At 40.9% G+C, this 22,354-nt stretch overlaps 1 protein-coding gene across 3 annotated transcripts in view; it reads left to right on the top strand.

The window, feature by feature from the left end:
• Nucleotides 1-22,354, top strand: part of dock4b (dedicator of cytokinesis 4b) — a 141,068-nt gene that overhangs the window by 102,488 nt on the left and 16,226 nt on the right. For all 3 annotated transcript variants that reach the window (XM_069670841.1, XM_069670843.1, XM_069670842.1), the window contains exons 29-47: nt 326-426; nt 671-729; nt 2,535-2,683; nt 2,954-3,039; nt 4,688-4,714; nt 5,111-5,206; nt 5,322-5,382; nt 6,887-6,980; nt 7,180-7,328; nt 9,093-9,179; nt 9,309-9,413; nt 9,667-9,808; nt 11,226-11,392; nt 13,113-13,199; nt 14,479-14,655; nt 18,220-18,303; nt 19,512-19,631; nt 20,019-20,140; nt 20,986-21,097. In XM_069670841.1, the coding sequence (XP_069526942.1) occupies nt 326-426; nt 671-729; nt 2,535-2,683; nt 2,954-3,039; nt 4,688-4,714; nt 5,111-5,206; nt 5,322-5,382; nt 6,887-6,980; nt 7,180-7,328; nt 9,093-9,179; nt 9,309-9,413; nt 9,667-9,808; nt 11,226-11,392; nt 13,113-13,199; nt 14,479-14,655; nt 18,220-18,303; nt 19,512-19,631; nt 20,019-20,140; nt 20,986-21,097 (2,025 nt within the window). The remainder of the gene's footprint in view (nt 1-325; nt 427-670; nt 730-2,534; nt 2,684-2,953; nt 3,040-4,687; nt 4,715-5,110; nt 5,207-5,321; nt 5,383-6,886; nt 6,981-7,179; nt 7,329-9,092; nt 9,180-9,308; nt 9,414-9,666; nt 9,809-11,225; nt 11,393-13,112; nt 13,200-14,478; nt 14,656-18,219; nt 18,304-19,511; nt 19,632-20,018; nt 20,141-20,985; nt 21,098-22,354) is intronic.

The raw sequence follows: 22,354 nt of genomic DNA, 5'->3' as shown, positions 1-22,354 counted from the left end.
GCTTAAATGCAATCAATGGTGTGTCGATTCTTCTTTGCGCATATGGATAGCATTGAATAGACACTCTTTTTTTCACATTTTATTTGGCATCATGACAGGGAATTTGACTGGAAATGATGTCAGAGGGCAAACAGCTCCTTCATTGCAACTTGCATTGCAACTTTTTCAAAGTCTGCTGTGAAATCAGGCATTTTAGGCTGCGCCAATTTCAGAAAAAGTCTGCAAAACATTGAGGGACTGTTATATCATTTGTCCTACTTCTTTAAGGTAAAGTTTTTGCACACTGCTTACAGTATGTTTTTTCTTTTCACCTGTCATTTTACAGGTGTGGGACTCGTACTTCTATCTGTCTGTAATATTCATCAACCAGCCCTGTCTTCAGCTGGAGTCCTTCTCTCCGTCCAAGAGGAAGAAGATCCTGGAGAAGTAGGTTTCTTTTTGTTTGAAAATGAATGTGTAGACATTTATTATTCTTCGCTGCATGTTAGAATGATCTCAAATGATGAGTGTGCTCACTCAACAAGCCGTTCTATCCTGCTGCTGTTACACCACACACACACGTATACTGTAGGCAACATAGGGAAGTACTGAACATTCTGTTCTGAGCAGCTTCTCTCTATTTATGCCTCCAGCTTGCACTCATTTCTAACCCTGGCATTTTCTTGTTCAGATATGGAGACATGAGGGTGATGATGGGCTGTGAGATCTTCAGCATGTGGCAGAATTTAGGTAAGACATGGTTCCATCCATTATCTATACTGCTTACCCTGTTCAGGGTCACAGGGGGGCTGGAACCTATCCCAGCTGTAATATGGAGAGGCGAGGTACACCCTGGACTGATCGCCTGTCAATCACAGAGCTGATACATAGAGACAGACAACCTTTCACACTCACATTCACACCTGTGGGCAATTTAGAGTCACCAATGAACCTAACGAGCATGCCCTCCGTGCAGATAAAGTGCTGTAAAGGCAGCTGTGTGTCTTTTAACTCAGCAGTAGGTTTCTCTAAAAGGCCGAGAACACAATGTCTGTAAACATCTTTTATCTGTGTGCATTAATTCTCTTTTAATGCAGGTGTGGTCTACACACAAAAAAAACATTTTTTCCAAATCACAAAACGCAATACCATCAACCTTTAGGCCTCCTTACTAACAGGTTATACCCATTTTAAAGTGTCTCCCTGTAGTGCTTTCAGTAATGTCCAACCTACCACAAACTCTGGACATGTGGTACAGACACATCAGAGACAAATCTCTATTGATTACACAAGGGCCCACAAAGGGGAAACAGTGGGGAAAAGCACTACTCAAACTTATCAGGAACACTTACGCAGAAGAGAAAACAGCTGGACGATCCGGTTCTTAGATGCGACAAAGATGGAAGACAAGTGGGTGAACTGATTAAGAAATGAATTTATTTACAACAAAACGTAATCAAAACTAACAAAACTTTTGCATCTTTATGAGACGTGCACACCTTTGTTGATTAGAGGGTAACCGCTGTGAAACAATCAGAATCCGCACACCTGATTTGAATGATCTGCTCGTTATCGACCAACTGAAGCGTCTCAGGGGATTGGTAACGAGCGAAACATTAGAATCAGGTGTGTTAGAGTGCGGAGAAACCTAAAACATGCAGGAAGGTGACCCTCCAGGAACAGGTTTTCCCACCCCTGGTCTTACTTCTCCGTTTTGCTGCTTTATTTACATTAACGCTGCTCCCTCTCTTCACTTCCTGTCTGTGTCGCTCGACCACACATGCCTTCTCTCTTTTGCTCGCGGCAGCTTTGTGTTGAAAACCTGACTGTAGATTTGTTGTCTTTTAAAGCTTCGGTACCTTTAGTTCTATCGAATGTATAAATAATGGAGATTGTATCAATTTAAAACTTTTGTATCCAGATAGGCCCTGTTAAAAATGTTGACAACCCTAGTAGGATGCAGATCAGTAGAAATTTGCACACCGAGCCCAGGTGTGTCCCATACTGCTGATTACCCTGCCTATAGGTCTGCAGTTGAAGAGACAGGGAGCAAAAACAACAGTAGACTGAACCAGGCAGAGGTGCAGTCACATGTGACCCACTTACATCACTGAAAGTAATGAAGTATAAATTGTTTAGTATTTTTTGTACTTGACCTGATGGGAACTCTCTACACTTCCCACTATGCTATTTGTCACCATGGCAACCAGCTGGATGCCTCATTCTGCTTTGTGTGGATGCATTTGTTCTTTGATCAGTCTGTGATTGACCATTTTTGTGTTTTTATCTCAACTTCTAGTGTTTTGAAGTTCATTCAAGTGTGTTTCCGCACAATTCAAAACACTTAGAAGTCACTTTATTTTTATTTTCATACATTATTAAAATAATGTGTCAATTAGCTTAGAGAGCAGTGCAACTAAATAATCAGAGCACCTGTTTTGTAGTTGAGACTGCTCTCAGGAGTTGGCAGAACTGCCTGTGACAGAAACAATCTCCTGTGTCCGGGGCTAAAGTGAAAGCCTAACCTCTACTTTGACCTCCATCTCTTCCTCCAGGGGAGCACAAGTTGAACTTCATCCCAGCTATGATTGGTCCGTTCCTGGAGGTGACGCTGGTGCCCCAGCCAGATCTGAGGAATGTCATGATCCCCATCTTCCACGACATGATGGACTGGGAGCAGAGACGCAGTGGCAATTTCAAACAGGTACAAAATAGATTCACACCTGAAACCCAAATTTCATATCGAGTTTTAGCATCACATTTTTAGGAATTAAGATAAAGGAAGTTATACAAAAAGTTCATAGATATTAGAACATGTCAGTGGCTGTTGCTTTATTTTGACACATGATGACTCTGACATGTTGTGGAGTGATTTATCTCAAGCACCACCCATGCTGCTCTTCCTCCCGCTCATTGTATCCATACTGCTTGAACTGTCGGCCTCTTTGAGATTTAAATCCTTTCTTCCCCGCAGGTGGAGGCCAAGCTGATCGACAAGCTGGACAGCCTGATGTCTGAGGGCAAAGGAGACGAGACGTACAGGGAGCTCTTCAACAGCATGTGAGTCAGAGACAGTGACGGCAATAGAAACTGAAAGTATAGGGATGGGTGAAAACTTACTTAAGCTCTAATTACCTTGGATTTTAAAGGAAAAACAGATGAGGTAAGGAGTCTAGTTTGTTATGTCACTTGGCCCAATCAAATAGACTAACAAAACACCTGAACAAAGAGGCTACTTCAGGATGCCAGGACACTTCTCCTCACAGACAAAAACGCTAGTGTTTGAGTCTTAATGATGAAAATAAAGCAGCCCACACACGGTTTCATCAGGTAAAAGCAACTCGCAGGTTGTTTTCTCAGTAAATATCTGCTTTAGTGTCTGAGTATTCTGCTTTTGAATAAGAGCTTTTAACCCTGAAAATCAAAGAACACAGATACAGCTGTTGCGCACAAAGAACATTACTTTACCTAAATGTTAATGTCTTAATAACATGCTGCTAATTTGTCCTTAATCAAAGTTCAAAATTTACTTATTTGTTAATAGTGTAAAGGAATAGGAAGTGTATGTGTTATCGTTTATAATGAGTTCATTGATATAATAATAATGAGAGGTAAGTGGTCGGTATCCAATCACCTTCATCGTCACTCACACCTCCTCTATGGCCACTCCTTGTCCACTCTGTCCTTGTGTTTCTTGCATGCTTAGCGTATGTACTAACTCTGTATGCGTGTGTATTTGTGTGTATATCCCTGCTTCTTATGTGCCTGTTTTTACGTCCCCCTTCATAAGGACCAACTATATTTGGACTACTTAGCTTCCAAAGACATTATGCATTAAATAAGTCATTTTCTGATTCACGTACACACTGTATGTCTCCTTTACAATCACATAGATGTGAATCAAAGTATTTTATCAATCTATATTTTCTATAACTGTCCCTTTTGTGTTTCATAGTCGATCATTCTCCTTCCCATTTTTATATGTGAAACATTAAAGAAAACAGCATATATCACTGCATATTATTACAACTATACATGTATAATGTGCAATATAATATAATAATGCATTCATAATAACTACTATATATCCATAATGTGCAATATGATAAAATAATGCATTAAAAATGACTACTTTATATATGTATAATGTGCATTATAATATAATAATGCATTAATAATTACTACTATATATTTATAATGTGCATTATAATATAATAATGCATTAATAATTACTACTATTTATATTTATAATGTGCATTATAATGTAATAATGCATAAATAATTACTACTATATATGTATAATGTGCTTTGTAATATAATAATGCCTTAATAATTACTACTATATATATTTATAATGTGCATTATAATATAATAATGCATAAATAATTACTACTATTTATGTATAATGTGCATTGTAATATAATAATGCCTTAATAATTACTACTATATATATTTATAATGTGCATTATAATATAATAATGCATTAAGAATCATGAATATTAAATGGCAATAAGTAATTGAGCCAGAAATTTATGTTTGTTTACTTTAGCCCACTTTTATCTTTTCTTGCCTAATTAATTGATTGTTTTGATTTTGTTTCTTAATTTATTTTCCTCCTACTAATCCCCAAACTAACCCGTGTGAGTGTGTGCTGATATTAATCGTATTAATATTAATTTATTCCGCCTATGCTTCCCGCCTGGAGTAGAATTCCTCTGTTTGGTCCGTACCCTAGGTAAGACGCTCTTCCTCTTTGTTCTCTCTGTGTCGTCTGTGTGAGGGGGAACGGCGGCAAAGGGCAAAAGCTATTCTTCTCAGTATTTGGCTCTGATGTGTTTGTCTTCTTTCCCGGCCCAGATGAGATAACCAATCAATTCTAAAAATCTATTTAGGTCAGCTTTTGTGATATTTCTTAGGGGATTTTATTGTGTTAACTCTCGCAGGCAGGCAGGCCAGCAAGCATAGGTGACACTGGTGTGACTGGCATTGATTTCCTCTTTGCTTCAACTCCTTTTCTTTTGCAGTAATTTCTTCTTCCTTTTTCCCTCCCCCGCCACCCTTCCTTTCCCATTTGCTCTTTTTTTGCCTCTTGTCTCCTTTGATCTTTACATCTCTCCATCTCGTCCTCCAGCCTGCTGAAGAAGATTGAGAGAGAGACCTGGAGGGAGAGTGGCATCTCTCTGATTGCTACTGTCACTCGCTTAATGGAGAGATTGCTGGACTACAGGTGAGAGTGAACTCATACACAATCTGAGAAAAATGCATACATGCTGTATTAAAATGAACTGTGCCTGTAAGTCCTTTTTTTGTAGCTACTTAGTCTTATGATATTTCTATCACAGGGACTGTATGAAGCTGGGAGAGGTGGATGGAAAGAAGATTGGATGTACTGTCAGTTTACTGGTGAGTAGCATTAGCTACATTAGACATTACACAAGCTCTTTAATCTTATGAGTGCTCATACATTTTTTTAGGGCAACTGAAATGTAGAAAACAAATAATTGCACACTTGTACATTCCTTTTTATAATATATTAAAGGGGGTATTATGCTAATTTCAATATTCATATTTCACTCTGTGATACCTGTGGACTAGCTTAGCATTTACAGTTAAAAAAACTCAAAGTTTTTCTTACACTGGTGCTCTGTGCAGGCCCTCATACAGCCTCTGCCTGAAATGACTCAGTCAGCTCTGCCCCTTTAAGAAACCCCCCTGCTCTCAGAAGTTGTGACGTCACAAAGTGCAGGGTGTAGAAAAAAATGTGTGAAACCTGGCGTTCACAGCAGCCAGCAGACTGAGCTGGGGATTGACTGACCTACAGATTTGAAACTTTACCCATGTTCAGTCTTGACATCCACAATTGTAACATTATATCTATGTCTTACAATGTGAAACAGCAAAATAACCCCCTCTTTAATTTAGTCTGCTAATGCATTATGTTGTCGGCTAAAGGTTTGATGTTTTGGGTAATGAGCTGATTTGCTTCCTTGCTAAGCTAGCGAGCACAAACAAAACAAAGAAGTTAGCATAGTTCTGTTCATAGGTAAAAAACGTCCAAGTAATTGCACCTCTAAAGCTCTTTAATTAGCATGCTGTATATAGTAGAATTCTGAAGAACATAACTGCCCATAAACCACATTTTCCCCCCTAACCTAGTCCTAGTCGGCGAGCGCTAGGCTAGCTGTTTCCCTGCATCTAAGCTCATCTAAACTTAGCCTACATTTGGCTGTAGTTTAATATTTAACACACAGATAGGACTCTTTACTCTTGGCAAACAAGAGAGAAGTTTTAATTTCCACAAAATAACAAACTTTTCCTATAATATTTAAATTTTTAATAATGCCTTAGGTCTCTTAAGTAATCCTTACCTTCTTAAAGTATTTAATCTTAAGCTGATGTAGCATAAATAATTTTTATCTTCTGCTTTTATTAAAAGTCCAGTGAAGTTTTCATCCTTGAGCTGATAAAGAATGATTCATGTTTGCATACTAGTTAATTCCTTTTTATTAAGGGTACTAAACATAATATTAGTAATTTTTAATGATTGTGTGTTTTGTAGGCTACCTAATAAGCCTCTTTGATTAGTTGTCTGATAATATTAATTCCCGCAAAAGATTTTTAGACACATTCAGACACATTGAGAACCAACAAATCTGTTTTATTTTTTCCTCTCGTTTCAATTTTCTGCCCTTCTGCCTACGAGGGTTTCTTATGTAACAGCAGCCATCTGTAAGGGCACCTGGTTGTGTAGGCAGATGGATCAGAAGTCACCTCTAATCAGCAGCTGAAATAGATTGTTTCACCTCTCTCAGAGAACGATCTGTCACTTTTTAAATATGTCTTCATTTGCATCTCCAACTGTCTGTATAATTGTATAATTTCTCTCCCTGCCTCTTTCTCCTGCCAGAACTTCTACAAAACGGAGCTGAACAAAGAGGAGATGTACATCCGCTACATTCACAAACTGTACGACCTGCACTTGAAAGCACAAAATTACACAGGTGCGCCTAAAGGAATGACACGTTAAGAAAGTGTGGGTCTGGGATTGTGGGTTATATTGTGTAACAAGAGTGCATACTTGTTTACACCCTGCTGTTGCATGAAGAGTCATGTTTGCAAAGATGCTCCTGACACACTGAGTCTCTCATTTTCCCCGCTGTAGCTTTAATGCATGTGTTTTCTCCTGCCTGTGTTCCGCAGAGGCGTCGTACACCCTGCTGCTGTATGATGAGTTACTGGAATGGTCAGACAGGCCGCTCAGGGAGTTCCTCAACTACCCCATGCAGAGCGAGTGGCAGAGAAAAGAGTATCTGCATCTCACTATCGTACAGAACTTCGACAGGGGGAAGGTGAGCTCGGAAACCTACATTTTCCACATGTTTTTCTCTCCTCTATTTTAGCATAACTTTACTGACTATCAAACATAAATCCATCTCTTTAGATCAGTCGTAGCAGTCTGCTTTGATACCTTTTAACAGGTATATTGCCAAGGAAAATAAACATGCAGCTTTATGAGGTGTTGGTATCTGTTCCATGGGATTGGCTTGTAGATAAGTGAGGTAACAATAACATAAAAGTAACATAATTTAAGGAAGAAGCAGATCAATCTATCATGTTTTAACCAAACTAAAACCACATTAAATACACTCTAAAGTTGACAAAAAGACACCCTCCTTCCAAACAAAGAGTAAGCACGTCAGACACACATTCAGCCACTGGCACCTGGCTTCCTCCTCTCTCCTCCTTTAATTCTCTGGCCTTGATGATTAAGTTGACACGCATGGGCTCAATCACTTGGAGAGCACACAAGAGAGAGAGAAACCCCCATAACAAACTCCGGCACTACAGCATGTAACAGTATCAAAAAGCTTAAAAGAAACATTGTGACTAAAAGTTAAGCTTTCTGCCTCCTTGATTTTCTATGGGGGAAAAGTAATCACATAAAATCTGTTTTCAGTGATGCCAGCTCCGAGTAACACTTCTCATATGAGCTTCAAAACCAGCTGGACTAATGGCTCCTTAACACGGCTTAACGCCAGCGAATGCATCACTTGTACTTGAACATGTTCCAGGGCTATTCAGAGAACTTTTTGCAGCGCTAAAACACAGCAGCATGTCAGCTTCTCGTGCATAATCTAAAATGTCACACAAGTTAGAAAGCTGTGCTTCTAATTCCTTATTTAAAGGTAATAAATACAAGCCGATAATACGTGGAAATCCCTGTTATTGTCTTCACTCACATTAAATGACGTCCCTTAATAAGGGTTGAGCAGAGCTTTAAGCATGCCACTGCTTGTCGGTCTTTTAATATCTACCTGTTGTGAGCGGTGACAGCGGCTTGAGGCATCAACTCCTCCTCGGTTTAATCAGATGAATCGCTGGTGGCTTGTAATCACCCGCACTAATCATGTAAGAAATAACGAGGGAGATGATGGCAGCGAGATTGACAAGTGGCCTGCGTCACTTTAAGGCGTTGGCAGAGAATGAACAGTGACATTAGCTGATCAGAATTAATTTAAAGTTAAAGTTGTTTCCATGCTTTGCTTTATTTAGTCAGGAAGCGCTTTCCTTTCCACTGATTCCTCCTCTTTTATCCTAACTGCCTCTGCCCTCGTTCTGCACTTTCAGGGAAAAGTGGCGTTATGGAAACCCTCCAAAAAATTACACACTCACTCACTCAAAAAAAACAAAAAACTTCAGCATCCCCGAAGAAATAAGATAGCTCTACGGAATCATTAAAACTGCTCCGCTCGTTACTCATAGTCCAATTTTCCTTCACATTCATGAGCTTTGCCATCTGCCAGAGCTGCCGCGCGGGGATTTGAAGGCAGCAGGAAAGGAAAGCTTTTCATTTAATTAGCAAGATGGCTGGGTGCTGCGTGTACCTGCGTGAGGAGCTTCTGGATGTGCTTGACTCACCAGTGCCACCCAGTGGGGAGAGGAGGCGGTTTAGCAGCGGCGCTGCTGCAGAGCATTTAATCAGCTTGATTGATTAAGCTTTCTGCTCATTTATTTCTCTAAAATAAATGAGCAGGATTTAGCTTATTTGATTTTTTTTTTTCCTCTCAGCATTTTGCATGAGGATGATAAATGTGTGCGTTTTATGTCCTCAGTGTTGGGAGAATGGCATCATCCTGTGCAGAGAGCTGGCTGACCAATATGAGTCTTACTACGACTACAGGAACCTGAGCAAGATGAGGGTGAGTTAGACACATTTTTCAAAGACTCTGTCAGTTTAAGTGTTACTCTTACCAGGATAACTCGGATATGAACAAATAAAGTTAGACTATATTGGTTTGTATTCAAATGTATCTATTTTCCTTTGCCAGATGATGGAAGCTTCTCTCTATGACAAGATCATGGACCAGCAAAGACTAGAGCCTGAGTTCTTCCGAGTGGGTTTCTACGGAAAAAAGTTCCCTTTCTTCTTACGGGTAAAGAAATCTCCATCCTCCCTCTGTGTCATGAATATTAAGCTGAGCAGAATAACCTCAGACCTGCAGGAAGAATTAACTTTCCTTACATAAGACTCCTCCATTGTGAGGTGACATTCAGCAACTCTTATTCAGTGCCATTTAATGATGTAACAGGCGCCCGTCCTTGGTGGAAGTTTGCAGACGAGGCTGCAGTTGCAGCGTGCGACCACTAGATGTCAAACTAACCCCACCGCTTTTGTCTCCCCTGCAGAATAAGGAGTTTGTGTGCCGCGGCCACGACTACGAGAGGCTGGAGGCTTTCCAGCAGCGGATGCTGAACGAGTTCCCCCACGCCATCGCCATGCAGCACGTCAACCAGCCTGACCAGACCATATACCAGGCCGAGGCTCAGTGTATCCTTTGGATGGAGAAAGAGGCACATGCAGGAATCACTCACACTGGAAAACAACAACACACTATATATATATATATATATTTGTACATATATGTACAGGCTTCCACACATGCCATGCTCTATGCATCCATACACAAAATTGCCTATAATGAGGCGCACGCTTTCATACACCATGCCTCCATCCTTCTCTCGCCTCATCTCTTTCTTGTCATTATCAAAGGCACATTTTCAGGAATGCACACCCACTTTACTATATTGCATATTACCTGGAGTAAACAGAACGCACAATCAAACAAGCAATGTGCAAAGATATGCTGGAACACAAATCAAAGAGTGATTTTTTTTTTTTTACAGTTTTGATTGATTTACCGACTAAAACAGTCCCTGCTTCTAAAATCCAGATGAGAGATGCTCTGTAATGATGAAATGTTGACACTCATCTTGGTTGCTTTAGGTATACAAACAAGCTTTACAAGCAGCAGGGAGTGCTGCACGATACTGACACATTTTTAAATATTCACACTAGTGTAGAGAGGGATGGAAAACAAAAGACTTTGTGACATAATGACATGAGGCAAGTAGTTCTATTCTATGTGTTTTTAAGCATGCATGAGATATATCGCCTTCCCCTGCTGACATGCATGAATAAATTAGCACACTGCTGCGTTATTCCCTCATAACGCTAATGAATGGACTATCTGTCACAGTGCTCACCTATCTGTATATCCTTCTTGCAAACACCGCATGCATATGAATGCATGTACAGCAGCCGCTCTAACTCGCGATGAAGGAGAGAAACACTGAATCACTTCCCGCTCCTCTCTCCTCCTCCGCTGCTCACAATGACAAGTCTTGTGTTGTTTCTTTTCTCGTGAAAGACTCTTTTTTTCTTTTGCCTTTTTTTTTTTGTTTTGTTAAGTTCCTCTGTTTTTGTCTTCTTCTTTTGTGGTTTGAGCGCATTGATTGTGTAGAAGAATGAAAGTGTGGTGTTTGTGGACACGTCGGCGGTTGTAAGAAGCACGAAAAGGCAAAAAGGGCAAACTAGCTGGCAACACACTGTACTCTGTCGAACATAAATACAGAAATTGCTGCTTTTGCAACCATTTTTTAGCTTGTGTGTAGTATTATGAGGCATCTGTGGTTGGGACAAGTATTGTTTTGGTCCTTTTTAGTATATCCTTGGCAGTGTGTTGTTTCTTTGTGTATGTAAATAGATCTGTGGCTTGACTAAACCTTAAAAACACACACATTATCATCCTGTAAACACCTGCCTTTGTGTTTCCTCGTCTACCTCGTCAGCACATCTCTGATTTTCCCATGTTCTTTCAAGTCATTGAATACATCCCCTCTCTGTTCTAGTGCCTTCTCTTGTCTCCGCTCTCCTGCGCTTTTCCCTTAACTTCCGCTGCCTCCAGACCTGCAGATCTACGCCGTAACGCCCATCCCGGAGAGTCAGGACGTGCTGCAGAGAGACGGAGTGCCTGACAACATCAAAAGCTTCTACAAGTTCAATCACATCTGGAGGTTCAGATACGACCGGCCCTTTCACAAGGGCACCAAAGACAAGGAGAATGAGTTCAAGGTACGCGGAAAGAAACAGAAACTCTCTGGAAAGTGAGATGAAAATGATCAAGACACACACACATACACTTTTACGGCGTTTTAATGCAGAATTTCCCTGTATAATGCAATTTTATCCCCTTCCTACTAAAGGAATTTGTCAAGTAGCTGCAGAATGTCATGTAGCATGAAATATGCATGCAAAAACACACAGAATTTAAGGTTATACATGTATGATCATTAGCATTTTTTGTGTGAAACAGCGTAATTTTTTCTCTGCATCCAGGTATAAGACTGTGTGTAGCGCATCTTTTATTCATCATGACCTCTGTATCACTAATTATACACACACTGCACGCACTCTAAACACATACACACACCAAACAGGCCCTGATATTAGGCTCATAAATATTCACTATAAGACATACATATACACACACTCCGTGCAGTCATTTCATCTCGGCTCCATCAAAGCTATTTGGACAAATTTAATCATGATATCACATTTCCATCTGGGCTGGGGATCTCTGGGATCTCAAGTGGGAGTAATATGGATGAGAAACTTTGCATGGTGACAAGAGAATGCAGCATTCAGGATGTGGTGCGATCTGTTATAATAAAGTAGGATGGAAAGCAAAAGTTCCGATCTAGCGGGGGGAAAAAAAATAGCTTGCAGAAAGGTCAAACTTTGGTTTCTGTCAGATCTTCCTTTCAACTTCCTGCTCTTAAACTGTAATACATGCCTTTTTTCTTCCCAAAGAGGTGTTCAGGTTGGTTTTTCTTTGCCTTAAAAAGCAGGAAATCAATAAAGGCTAGCAGTGAGTCGGAAGACCCTGCTTCAACCTGAGGACCCTGGATCGATAGCCCGTGTCAGCACTCATCTGCTCTGCTGGAGTGTCCTTGAGCAAGATACTGGGATCTGAACTAAGCTTCAAATAGATGAAGATGAACTGTATCCAAACCTTGATCCTCACATGCCCGGTTCAAAAGCATGTTCATATGGGGATCAAAAGTCTAATGGCAGGATTTTTTTTAGAATGGACATGTTAGCATTTAGCTTACTGCTTTGGTGCAGCAGCATGGAGACTTACAGTTTAGTTTGGATTAACTGCTCTCTGCTGTTAATGTGGCTGTAGGTGCTTTACAATGCTGTGACTCTATTGATTTAGGAATTAAAGTGCTCCTAATGAAACTTCGCATTGCACCTTCATAAAGTCGTGCAGCCTGTGAGAGACTTACTACATAAATGTGTGTCAAATTTAAGGCGTCAGAATCGGAGATATCAAGGTCTTTATCTCCTAGTAGTTGCAATCCTCCAAAAATGAGCGATCCTACATTTCCCATGATTCACCGAAATAGATTTTCTTCTTTCTTTGCACCTCTTATAATGTGAATCTATTATGTTAATAGCCTGCAGAGTTTCTATAGTTTACACGCTGTCAGAATGACCTTGTGGGATGTTGGCATATTGACAAGTGCGCTGGCTGACAGGGTAAGTGGTGGAACATGAATGATGATAGAAGAGATGAGAAATGACACCTGACCTACACCTACAAGTGTGTGTTTGGCAGTAGGTGTACTCAACATGTTTTTTCCTCCCCAAACTATGTAGCGCTAATTAAATTGTGTGCCATCTGCCAGAGATAAAGTGCATGCGTGCATCCGGCATAAGTATTTATGGATTTTTTTAAAGTGTGTTTAGCAATCAGCTAATACTCTTGACTTGACGTGTGTTCATGCAGAGCCTGTGGGTGGAGAGGACAACCCTGACTTTGGTGCAGAGTCTCCCGGGCATCTCCCGCTGGTTTGAAGTGGATAAGAGAGAGCTGGTGAGTGACTGATGAAATAACCATGAACTCCTCCCTCACAAGGGACACTGTAATATGCTTTTATTTTGCAGGTTGCAATTTAAAGTATCGATCTGGGGTAATTACTTTGAACAACAATAATGGCCGAGGTCACGGGTTAGAGGCTATTGGATACATTTTGTCTCCTTTATTAGATAAGTAGAAGTCCCGCTAACAATCAAATTGCTTTGATTACCAGCATGTCAAATTTTTAGAATAAATTGGGCAATTTTACTCGGTAAGTATTCTGTGTTTTAAGCCTGAAATCACTGTCATGTTTGTTATAAGTCCATTGCTACACTTAAATCCCTCCAAATCTTCCAGTCTTTGCTCTCCTCATTCAGATCTCTAAGGAGTGGGAGGAATTCAAATGCTGCTTTGTCCAGCATATGCAAAACACAACACATTGTCTGTCTCTTTTGGTCTAAGCGCATATTCTTCAGCGACATAGCTGCCGAGCGTGGTGTGAAATTGTGGATTTTAAAACCCAGTGTTATTCTACTATGGTTATGCAGTGAAATGGCATATAAAATACAGAACTGGCAAAAGCTCTATTAGGGAGAGGATTAAGCTTTTGTGTGAGAAAGAAATGCAGAACGGAGGGAGGAACACTTTTTATGCATCAGTGAGTGTTTGCAAAAGTCATCATATGCTAATTATTTGTACATTTGGAACAATACCGTGCATGCCGTACGCTTAAAGCTGCTATAATCGTATATATTTGCCTCATTCACTGGATTTTAGACTCTAAATCAAATCTAATGTTCCACATTTCTACTAGATGTGTAAATAAGCCGCTGAAAGATGAAAATAAATCAGTGTTTAGTTTGCGGCTTGTTTCTCTGCTTTCTTATTGTAGCTTAAAATTAGTTTTCTTCCAAAATAAAAGTGTTTATAATAAATTTTGGGATTAAAGGGCTCCTACTGAAACTTCGTATTGCACTTTCAGAAAGTCGTGCAGCCTGTGAGAGACTTATTTAAAAAAAAGTGTCCAATTTAAGGCATCAGAATCAGAGATATCAGGGTTTTTAGCTCCTAATAGGCACAAACCTCCGAAAATGAGCGATCTTACATGTCGCATAATTCATCTCAATAGTTTTTCTTCTTTCTGTGCACCTCTTAAGACGTGAACTTCTTTCAAACACAATATTCCGACCTTCTTTTAACTTGACCTTCTAGCTTTCAGACTTTTAAAAGCTCCCTAAAGTGCTACAGAAGAAATGGCCCCTTAACAACTCTCTCCATCTTCCCCCTTCCCCAGGTGGAGGTGAGCCCGCTGGAGAACGCCATCGAGGTGATCGAGAACAAGAACTTGCAGCTCCGCACGTTGATCACGCAGTGTCAGAGCCGGCAGATGCAGAACATCAACCCCCTCACCATGTGCCTCAACGGGGTCATCGACGCCGCCGTCAACGGGGGGCTGGCCCGTTACCAAGAGGTACGCACGGATAGATGGGAGGACGAGGTTGGAGGGGTTTTAGAGACCGATGGTGGGAGTGAGGAGCGATGACATATGGATTTCTTAATGGTGCATGAAGGTGGGTTAGAGCGGGGGAGATGTATGGACGGAGAGCGCTTTAGCGGAGGGAGGAGCGGATGAACAGATGGATGGATGGATGCATGAGCAGCCGGGTGAGGGTTTGACGGATAATGTGGATGGATTGAACGGATAGATGATGGGAGAGAGGGAGGGGTTGGAAACAGGAAAATGAAATGGATGGATGGATGGTGGGGTCAATGGATGAAAGGATGGATGTGGGGATAAAGAGGGGTCGGGTCAAAGAATGGCATATAGAGGAGTGGGAGGAAGGATTGTAGAGAGCTGGATGGCTAATAATGGCAGAATGAATGAGATGGGAGTGTTTATGCAGCTGCTCTAAAGCAGTGATGGACACACAAGCATCTACGTCTTCTGTAAAAGCTTCTCCTTGTAGTACACAAGTGCAGGATGTAAGTACAGCACAATTTCTTAACCAGGAAGGGCTCAACTGAAATACAAGACGGCTATAAATCTACTTAAGAAAAATGGTTTTACCCTCAACAAACGAGTGGACTCAGCGACTCGCTCTGTGTCGCATAGCAACCACTCTTCTCCACTGGGAGCGCTTATGTGTGGGTGCACGCTCACGTTTGTGCATGCATGTGTGTGTGTGTGTGTGTGTGCATGTGAGGGTATATTGGGTTTGTGCAGAAGAGCGTGCCTCTGTGCAGAAGTAGACTATTAAGGGTCGAGGGATGGCAACAAAGGCAAGGGTCGCTTAAGTGCTTTCCTCCTTTGCTGCCTTTATTTTCTTCATGTTATATGTTATGTATTTCAGCTGCAATATACTCATACAGAATCCCTTTACTTTTATAGACAGTTGGCATGCTCATATATGTGTTTATATGTGTATAAATGGCTTTTTTGTGGGGTAAAATTGACCACTAATATAATATATATCAGTGTTCAGTTCGCAGCTTGTTTTTCTGCTCTCTCATAGTAGCTTAAAATTAGTTTTCTTCCAAAATAAAAGCTTTCACAATAGACACTGAATTTCGGGATTAAAGGGCTCCTACTGAAATCAAGAATTGCACTTTCATACAGTTGTGCAACATGTGAGAGACTTGTTACATAAAAAAATATCAAATTTAAAGCATCAGAATCAGAGATATCAAGGTTTTTAGCTCCTCCTAGGCGCAATCCTTCAAAAATGAGCGATTCTACATTTCCCATAATTCACCTCAATTGTTTTTCTTCTTTCTGTGCGCCTCTTATGATGTGAACTTCTTTCAAACTCAATAATCCGACCTTTTAACGGCACTCAAATGGCTTTTTGTTGTGGGGTAAAATTGACCACTAATGATCTTCAACCTTATGATGTGAACTTCTTTCAAACTCAATAATCCGACCTTTTAACGCCACTCAAATGACTTTTCTTGTGGGGTAAAATTGACCACTACTTATGTTCCACATTTCGACTAGATGTGTGAATGAGCCACTGAAAGATGGAAATATATCAGTGTTTAGTTTGCAGCTTGTTTTGCAACCTTTTCATAGTAGCTTTAACAATAGACACACTGAATTTCGGGATTAAAGGGCTCCTACTGAAATCAAGAATTGCACTTTTATAAAGTTGTGCAACATGTGAGAGACTTGTTACATAAATAAATGTCAAATTTAAGGCATCAGAATCAGAGATGTCAAGGTTTTTAGCTCCCACTAGGCGCAATCCTTCAAAAATGAGCGATCCTACATGTCCCATAATTCACCTCAATCGCTCTTCTTCTTTCTGTGCGCCTCTTATGATGTGAACTTCTTTCAAACTCCGTTTTTTCCGACCCTCTTATTCCACTCAAATAGCTTTTTTTTGTGGGGTAAAAGTGACCGCTAATGAACTTCAACCTTTTTCAGTTTGTATTTTCACATCATATGTAACACAAAGTGACACACATTTCAATTACTTTGCATGCACTGGACACAGATGGGGCCCATATCTGCACTCATTTTTCATTGCAGAATATCGCATGCAGCACCCCAATGGAAGGCGCCATAAATCTATTAATTTCCCAGCGTAATGCCGATTGACAGCTGTGGCGCTTTGCTCGGCTACAAATGAAGGAGAAATTGTCATTATTAATATTCAGATTTATTGCTTTAGTTTGCGTTGGAACCCTTGAGGGGGGGGATGCGGTCTGATTTATGCCCCCCTCCCCTCAGCGTTCCATCTCTAATTGGACTTTTTTTAATGATTAACTGAGCCGCTCCGTAGCGAGGTCTCACTCCCTGCAGCCCGACGAGGAATTTCCATCATTCGTAGAAGATTATTGATTATTTTCGCTGCATTTTCCTGACGTTCTTGGTTGGAATTTCATGCTGAAAACAGCACTCCTCTTTTAGAATGACTACCTTGTTACAGTAGCTAAAGCACTTTATATTGCGTTGAATAGAACAGTCGTAATAATGTCTATGCAATCAAATATTTCTGATACATCTGTCTGAAGAACAGGATATTTGTCCTGCTAATATCTGCTTTCTTGATCTGACGATTGTCTGGAATAATAATGTTTGTTTTATTGTGACTTCATCGTCTACACGCCGTAATCCGAGCTCTCATCTGAGTGATCTATGTGTGTGTCTGAAGCAGCATTGAGCATCTTTTCCCCTCAGCTGTCATCTGGCTCTGTTTCTTTGGAGATAAACAGCTGAGTCCTTTGGAGAAGAACTGTGCTGATTTTATTTTGTGAACTCCCCCTTTACCTTTTTTTCCCCCTTTCTTTTTTGGGTGTGTGGGTCTCCCTCTGTGGCAGATTTGAAAGCAGATTACGAGTCGGCTCTTTCATCGCCTCTCCTCTTTGTGTACACTGAGGCTGATTGAAAAGGATTTACTGTAATCTGTAGACGCATCACAAGTGTTGATGGCATTGTAAACAACGAGGAGCCGGCGTTTAATGTATGGATGCAAAGCTATCGCGCTTCAAAGCAGACAGGGTCATTTTTCATCCGATCTGTGTCTCCTTTGAGTGGCATTTTTGAAGATGAGGAAAAGAGAATGAAAAGCGCAGAAGAGTGACGTTTCAGAAGAGACACGAGCAGCAACTTGAATAAATGGGATTTGGAAAAAAAGCTTTTAAAATCCGAGACCAAATTGGCTCTTAAATCAAACTAAAATCAATCCTTTGATTCCACTTACAAACATCCATTTGTCTGAGTGTTTCGTTACTATTTCTATCCATTGTGTACTTTTATTCTGCTCCCTGAACTTGAATTAATATCACGACACCAAAAACCCCAGCCAAGAGCATTACACTCCGCTTGAGCCGGATGTTAGTTTACTCTGTTTGGTTATCTCCTCAGTTTGTTCCCGTGAATGTTATTTTAAGGGATTCAACAAAAAAACGTGTGGACACTAATTCACTGTGTCAGCCCAGCGGGGGATTCAGGTAACACCGCAGAGCAGAAAGCCAACTGCTTCAAACTCCTGGTGTGTGCATAACAGATGTTCTGCATTTTGCCTCCACGCAGGCCTTTTTCGTGAAGGACTACGTTATGAATCACCCCGAGGATGGAGAGAAGATCGGGCGACTGAGGGAGCTCATGTTTGAACAGGTTTGTGATATCAGATGAAAAGAGTGTGCTTTAATGTTTTAAATGCTAGAAAGGGCATTAAAATGACAGAATTCTTATCCGTACTTGAGTGTGACAGATCATGGTGAAACACTCGCAATTTAAGGCCCTGCTTTGTTAATGTACTGTAACATTTATAATTTCTTTTCAGAGGGGGTATTATGCTGTTTCACATTTTAAGACATATATATATAAAATTACAATGTTGGATGTCCAGACGAAACGTAGGTGAAGTTTCAAATCTGTAGGTCAAAGTATGTTGGAGTAATCCCCAGGCTTCTCAGCTCAGTCTGCAGGCTGCTGTGAATGTCAGGTTTCACACAGTTTTTTCTACACGCTGAGGCCTCAGCAGGCTTCGGAGAGCTGGCCAATCAGAAGAAAGTAGGCTTGTAGGGGCGGGGTTGACTGAGTCGTTTCAGGCAGAGGCTGTATGAGGGCCTGCACATAGCACCCGTGTGAAAAACTGTAAATTATGCTAAGCTAGTCCACAGGTACCATAGAGTCAAATATGAAGCTTGAAATTAGCATAACACCGCCCCTTTAAGTTTAGTACTGAGTGTTACAATCCAGTTCTGTTTTTAATAAGTGGATTAATTGTTACACTCTCAACAACTTGCTCAACAATTGTGTTTGATAGAGCGAGACTAATATTGAATTTTACAGATGTGACAGATACATGTCAAGCCTGTTTTCTTTATTTTCAACATTTTTTATTAGAATACCTTTGATTTAACCACATTTTTTTCTGGTGTAAAAAATATACAAGCATGAGAATCGTCTAATGACATATGTTCTGACTTCCTGTTGTGCCTTTTCTTTCCACTTATTGGCTAAGAATGACACAGATACTGACATGTCAACAAGGCAATTTGGCAATTGGTCCAGCTCTGATACAAGATCAAGGTCAAATTTATTTATAAAGCGCTTTAAAGCATACAGGGTTTGTATCAAAGTGCTTTACAACAAGCATGAAAACAAACAGCAATTATAAACACATGAAAAGAGCATTTAATTATTACGTGACATGAACATTGTAACACAAATACACAGACATGCACACAAACTGAAAGCTTTCATTAAACAATAAAATATGCTAATCAATATTATATATAAACAATAATGTGAATGTGTTAACTTACAGCCTTTTTTTTTATCCAGAGAATTAAACCTGCCTTTTTCTTTTTTTGCAGGCACACATTCTGGAGTACGGCCTCGCTGTGCACGAGAAGTTTGTCCCCCAGGACATGAGGCCCCTCCACAAGAAGCTCGTGGACCAGTTCCATCTGATGAAATCCAGTCTGGGCATACAGGTGGGCCAGAGCACGAGACATGATGACACTTCAGTGCATCTTCAAGAATATATTTCAACAGCTGCATGTTTGTAAATCCATAAGAGATATAAAGTTAAGTTGTTAATGACAGCCAATCAAGTAAGATTAAACCAATCGCTCTTGTGTTAATGATTTCCCTCAAATCATTAAGCGCCCCCAAGTCCCTTGCTTGTATGCGACAGCAGAAATCCACCGCTGTGTTCAGACTTCCGACTGACTGACCCCCGTCGGCCCTCGGAGAAAGCCACGCCTCATTAAACGCACTTCCTTCATCTGCAGTTGTGTGCATTCTATTTGCGCACCTCCCGCTGCCACAGAGAAGCATTTAATCATGTACACTACCTCTTCTCCAATTTAAAACCCCAGGAGTTTCCTGCTTATGTGCGCGCAAGCCCGGTGCACTTCACCAACGGGAGCCCACGGACATGCAGGAACTCGGTGCCGAACATCATCAGCCCTGACGGCGGCAGAGGGGTGACCAGGCGGAGGTGATGACCTTTTCTTTCTTTGTTTATTTCTTTCTTTGAAGCTCTTTTACTTCACCTTCATTTGCTTTCCCTCGATGCTCTGCCCTTCACTGCAGCCCCCTCTCTTCATCTCACCTCCTCTTTTTTACTTCCTTCTGTCCCCACCTCACCTCGAACACCACGCTTTATGCTTTTGCTCTCTTCCTCCTTCCGTTCTTCACCGGTGTGGCTCCATCTGGGCATACAAAAAGTGGGGGCGGCTGGCTGGCTGGCTGGCTGGCACCCACAGGGATATTTCTGTGTGGCTGCGGCCGGGCCAGTAGACGGACTGTGGCTCTATGAGTGTGCGTGTGTGTGTTTTGATGTGTTCAGTGACCCTGCCACTCTGTCTACCTGTGACATTCTGCCTCCACAGTGCGCTCCCAGGGGGCAGCGCCACACGGAAAGATACAGACACACGCAGCACCTCAATCTCTCTGTGACATTTTGCGTTTTACTTCCTGACTTTTGATTTATGTTTCTGTCGTGCGTTTGCCAACATAAAACCCGGTTTCATCTATTTCTAAGCATTTTTTTGACAAGTGTTTTTCTCTAAGCGTCTTTTTAAACCCTTTTGTGTTTGTTATCTCACCTTTCTTTTAAACTTTTCTTCACACGAGTGTTTGAGTAAATGCTTTGATTGCTGCATTGATAATCTCCCCGTAATCTGACATTTCCTGTCTCTGTTTGTCTTTTTCCCTCCCGGACTCATGCTGGATTCTCTCGGTGAGTGAAACCTCCACGAGCTTAAGAAACAAATCCATCTCACTTCAACTGAAGCCATCATGACCATCTCTCTGTTTGTTTCTCTCTCTCAGTCCCCCCAGCTACCCTGCGGTGAACCGCTACTCCTCGTCCTCTCTGTCATCTCAGGCCTCCAATGAAGTCAGTAATATCACGGGGCAGTCCGAGAGTTCGGATGAAGTCTTCAACATGCAGGTAATCTTCCTCTCTCTTTCTTTCCTACACAAACAGCCCACACAAATGCTCTTAAGTCCACATCACTACCTGCAGATTTCACTTTCTTAAATCGCCCTTCCACCCTGACACTTTCTCTCTCTCTCTCTCTCTCTGGTCGCCTCCGCTTGTTTGGAGCTCGGTCAGGCCAAGCAAATTGGCTAGATTATATCAAATAAAGACACAATGCTTTGTGTGGTCCGTCCAGGGAGCCTGCTGGAGTTGGGCAGTAATCTAAACTAGATTTGGCCAAATCAGAAAGCTGCCGACAACTCCTGGCAAGCTGTCTGCGGCACCTGGCAGGCCTGAAATAACAGGAAGCAGAGAAAAACACAGGAGGAAATAGGCTGTTGTCAGGAATCACACTGAACCTATTGCAATAATATTTCTTAACGTCATTGCTTTGATTCTATAGATCAAGAGCAAGCCACTGACGGGCGATCCAAAACACAAGTATTGTTACAGAACGCAACACAGTATTCTGTTCATTTAAAGGGCACTCATTGGTAATCCCCCTCCTTTCTTGACTGATCTCTTTTCCTCAAACATTTCAAGTCATACAACCAATAGTGGGGCACTTTAAAAAGTACCAAAGTTTAGAAGCAAATGGAGGAAGATCGCTTTTAGTATTGCTGCAGCAATTATGTGTCTGAGCCCTCTCTGGTATCATGTAACATTTTTAAAGAGCTAGTGTCTGAACTACTAAAGGAAAGTAATTTTTAAATGTACACATTTTGAATGGGGAACATGATTACAAGTATAATAATGAGTTTATAAATCTCAATATTACTATTTTTAACAGTGTTTAGATGCAGATATTTTTTATATGCTGCAGGGCAACCCCGGAGGAGACCTCAGTCTCAGTCGGTCCTGTCGCTAAAATATACAATAATTAAAAATACTAGGAATCTGCAGAATGATAAAAAGCAATTAGAGTGGAAAATATGCAAATACAAATATTTAGATAATACCTGTTGGGTGCTGCCCGTAGCCTAGCAAGATCTCAATGTGAAGCTATAGTTACATGCATGCATATCTTACCATTTTCCCACATGCTTTGCCTAAATTTTGCTAAGGGAACTGAAAACAGTAGTTGGACAAAATATCTTATTAAGTATTTATTCTTCTTCTTGTTTTGATATTAAAGATGTATTTACCAGAAGCGGTTATGTATATATTATTGGCTAAAGGCTCCAAAAGCTAAGTGAACCATGTGTAAGAATGTCTGTCAAACAACTT

The sequence above is a fragment of the Semicossyphus pulcher genome, unplaced genomic scaffold, assembly GCF_022749685.1.
Source record: "Semicossyphus pulcher isolate SPU_LCO1_2020_fin unplaced genomic scaffold, fSemPul1.0.p SCAF_20, whole genome shotgun sequence".
Classification (NCBI taxonomy): domain Eukaryota; kingdom Metazoa; phylum Chordata; class Actinopteri; order Labriformes; family Labridae; genus Semicossyphus; species Semicossyphus pulcher.
The sequence above is the reverse complement of the archived record's forward strand: the minus strand, read 5'-3'. Positions and strand labels throughout refer to the sequence as shown.